Source organism: Aethalodelphis obliquidens, unplaced genomic scaffold (assembly GCF_003676395.1).
Source record: "Aethalodelphis obliquidens isolate GAN/ISIS:26980383/991018 unplaced genomic scaffold, ASM367639v1 scaffold30, whole genome shotgun sequence".
NCBI classification, from domain to species: Eukaryota; Metazoa; Chordata; class Mammalia; order Artiodactyla; family Delphinidae; genus Aethalodelphis; species Aethalodelphis obliquidens.
The window spans coordinates 15076379-15078765 of NW_020837974.1; the positions used below are offsets into that span (position 1 = coordinate 15076379).

The 2387-nt window shown below is 50.8% G+C and overlaps 1 protein-coding gene across 1 annotated transcript; it reads left to right on the forward strand.

Moving 5' to 3' along the window:
* The first annotated feature begins 1018 nt into the window (after positions 1-1018).
* Positions 1019-1968, forward strand: COX6A2 (cytochrome c oxidase subunit 6A2). Its single transcript, XM_027125487.1, has 3 exons — positions 1019-1470; positions 1620-1756; positions 1841-1968. The coding sequence occupies exons 1-3, from the start codon at positions 1398-1400 to the stop codon at positions 1922-1924; spliced, it is 294 nt and encodes a 97-aa protein (XP_026981288.1). The 5' UTR covers positions 1019-1397; the 3' UTR covers positions 1925-1968.
* Positions 1969-2387: the final 419 nt, after the last annotated feature.

Consider the following 2387-nt stretch of genomic DNA (forward strand, 5'->3'; position numbering starts at 1 on the left):
GGATGCAAGTTTCATGAAGAATCCGTTTTCAAGAGGGGATGAGGGTGGAAGAATCCAGCTTTTGATGAAATAAAATTTTTAAGGTGGGACAAGGAAAGTTTTAAGCATAAAATTGTCTGCCCCTTTGAGCCACTACCCCCTCCCCTTTAGTGTGCATTGTGTATCTGCCTTATACATTAACTAGATACCCTTAGAAGACACAGGAATGCCTACTCACTCCCCTCCACCCTCCCAAAAAAGCAATTTCCTCCTGGTGCCAGCAGGGTAATTCCTTGGAGATAACATTCCTTTCTCAATCCTGTAAGGGGTCACAATAGCCCACTACATGCCTTGTTGGAGTATGTAAACTGTCAGTATGTTACATTGATGTATAACCCTTTGTCTCAAAAACTTACATAACTGTATCTCGACCTCTAACAGGTGGAACAATCCTCAGAGCTTTCTGAAAGACTGTCTCCCAGGTTATAACCCTCAGGTTGCCTCCAATAAAATTTTCCATTTCTTTTTTTTAATTAATTAATTAATCTATTTATTAATTTATTTATTTAGGCTGCTCCGGGTCTTAGTTGTGGTATGCGGGCTCTTAGTGGCAGCATGCATGCGGGATCTAGTTCCCCGACCAGCGGTCGAACCCGGGCCCTCTGCATTGGGAGCGGGGAGTTTTACCCACTGGACCACCAGGGAAGTCCCTATGTCTTTCTTAGATTGACTACTGATTAAATTTTGGTGACACTTTCCATGGCAGCATTGATGACATTTTTGGCACTCAGTGTCCAGCAGTGTGAACTGTCTCTGCACAGCTGGCCCACAGAATGGTTTGTTTCTGGCGGTACCAGAGATACCGCGAGCTACCTAAGATTCACAATTGCGTATCTTTTTAAAGCTAGTTAAAGGGAGTTCTGCTCTTTGCAAAGAACTGTGACTAATACATATACTGAGCTCTTGTTCCATGCCAGACTCTAGGCTGGCACAATCCTCTGTTGCTTTACCTAAACTTCATAAAGATCATTTAAGGTACAAATTATTATACAGTTTACACCTGAAAAAATCCTGAGATTCAAAAGGACACAATTCATTCTACAAATATTTATTAAAGGCCTACTGTGTGCCAGCCACTGGGAATACAGTATTGAACAAAATATTTCCCCACAACTATAAAAAGAATGGCATATTGTATTTTAAATGTCCCCTTACCAAAATAAGAGGCACAGTACAGCAGCTGTCTGGAGAGAAAGACCTCCAGGCAGGCCTCGTTTTAAATATAGAAACCCCCTAAAAATAGCCACCCACGTTACAGACTCAACAGGTGATTGGCCGGAACAGAGGGGAGGGGAACCGAGGCCTCAGTGAAGGAGAAGGAAAGGACGGTGCCGTTGTCCCCAGCTTCTCTCACTGACATGGCTTTGCCTCTGAGGTCCTTGGGTCGGGGCTTGGCCAGTGCGGCCAAGGGAGACCACGGAGGGACAGGAGGTGAGTTGCAGCCAGGGCCTGACCCTGTGGCTTCCTGACCTTGTCCATCTGTCCCCCACTCCTGCCTCTGGGACGTTCCAGGGTCCTGGCGACGCCTCCCCCTCCCGCCCAGTCCGTCTCTCTCTCAGCCCTGCCTTTCCCCGCTGCAGCCCGCACCTGGCGCCTCCTGACCTTCGTGCTGGCGCTCCCGAGCGTGGCCCTCTGCACCCTCAACTCCTGGCTCCACTCGGGCCACCACGAGCGCCCAGAGTTCATCCCCTACCATCACCTCCGGATCCGCTCCAAGGTACACTGGCCCGCGCGGGCGCGAGCGAGGGGGTGCGGGGGACCCCCAGGCTGACGCCTCGCTCCCCCCTCCCTCTCTCCACAGCCCTACTCCTGGGGAGACGGCAACCACACTCTTTTCCACAATCCCCGTGTCAACCCTCTGCCCACGGGCTACGAAAAGCCTTGAGGCCTTGGACGATTCCCCCAGACGCAATAAAAGTGTGGAAGCCGGGTGTGGCCGTGGGCTCCATGGGGACCACGGGGCGGGGCGTCCATGGCTAGAGTTGGGCTTGTGCGCGAAGTGCAGTGGGCGCTCCACGTGCTCTTCCGGAGACCTTGACTTGGGAGGGACTCGAGGGAACAGCCTCGATGGACAGGTAGGAGATGGCCCCTCCCCTCTCACCTATTAATAATTAGGGCTCTAGGCTGTAAAGGGCTTTAATATACACTGACTTCTCACAGTAACTCTGGGAGCAAGGTCTAAATTTGGTTCCACCTTCTCCAGAGGAGGAATATGAGATTCTCAGAGATTAAATGACTTAAATTCAGGCAGCTCGTCGGAGGCCCGGTGGAGACTCAGGGCTGCAGATCCTGAGGTACCACTCTTTTCCTGACACACATTCAGGGCCTCTGTGATTTCCCGCTGTCTA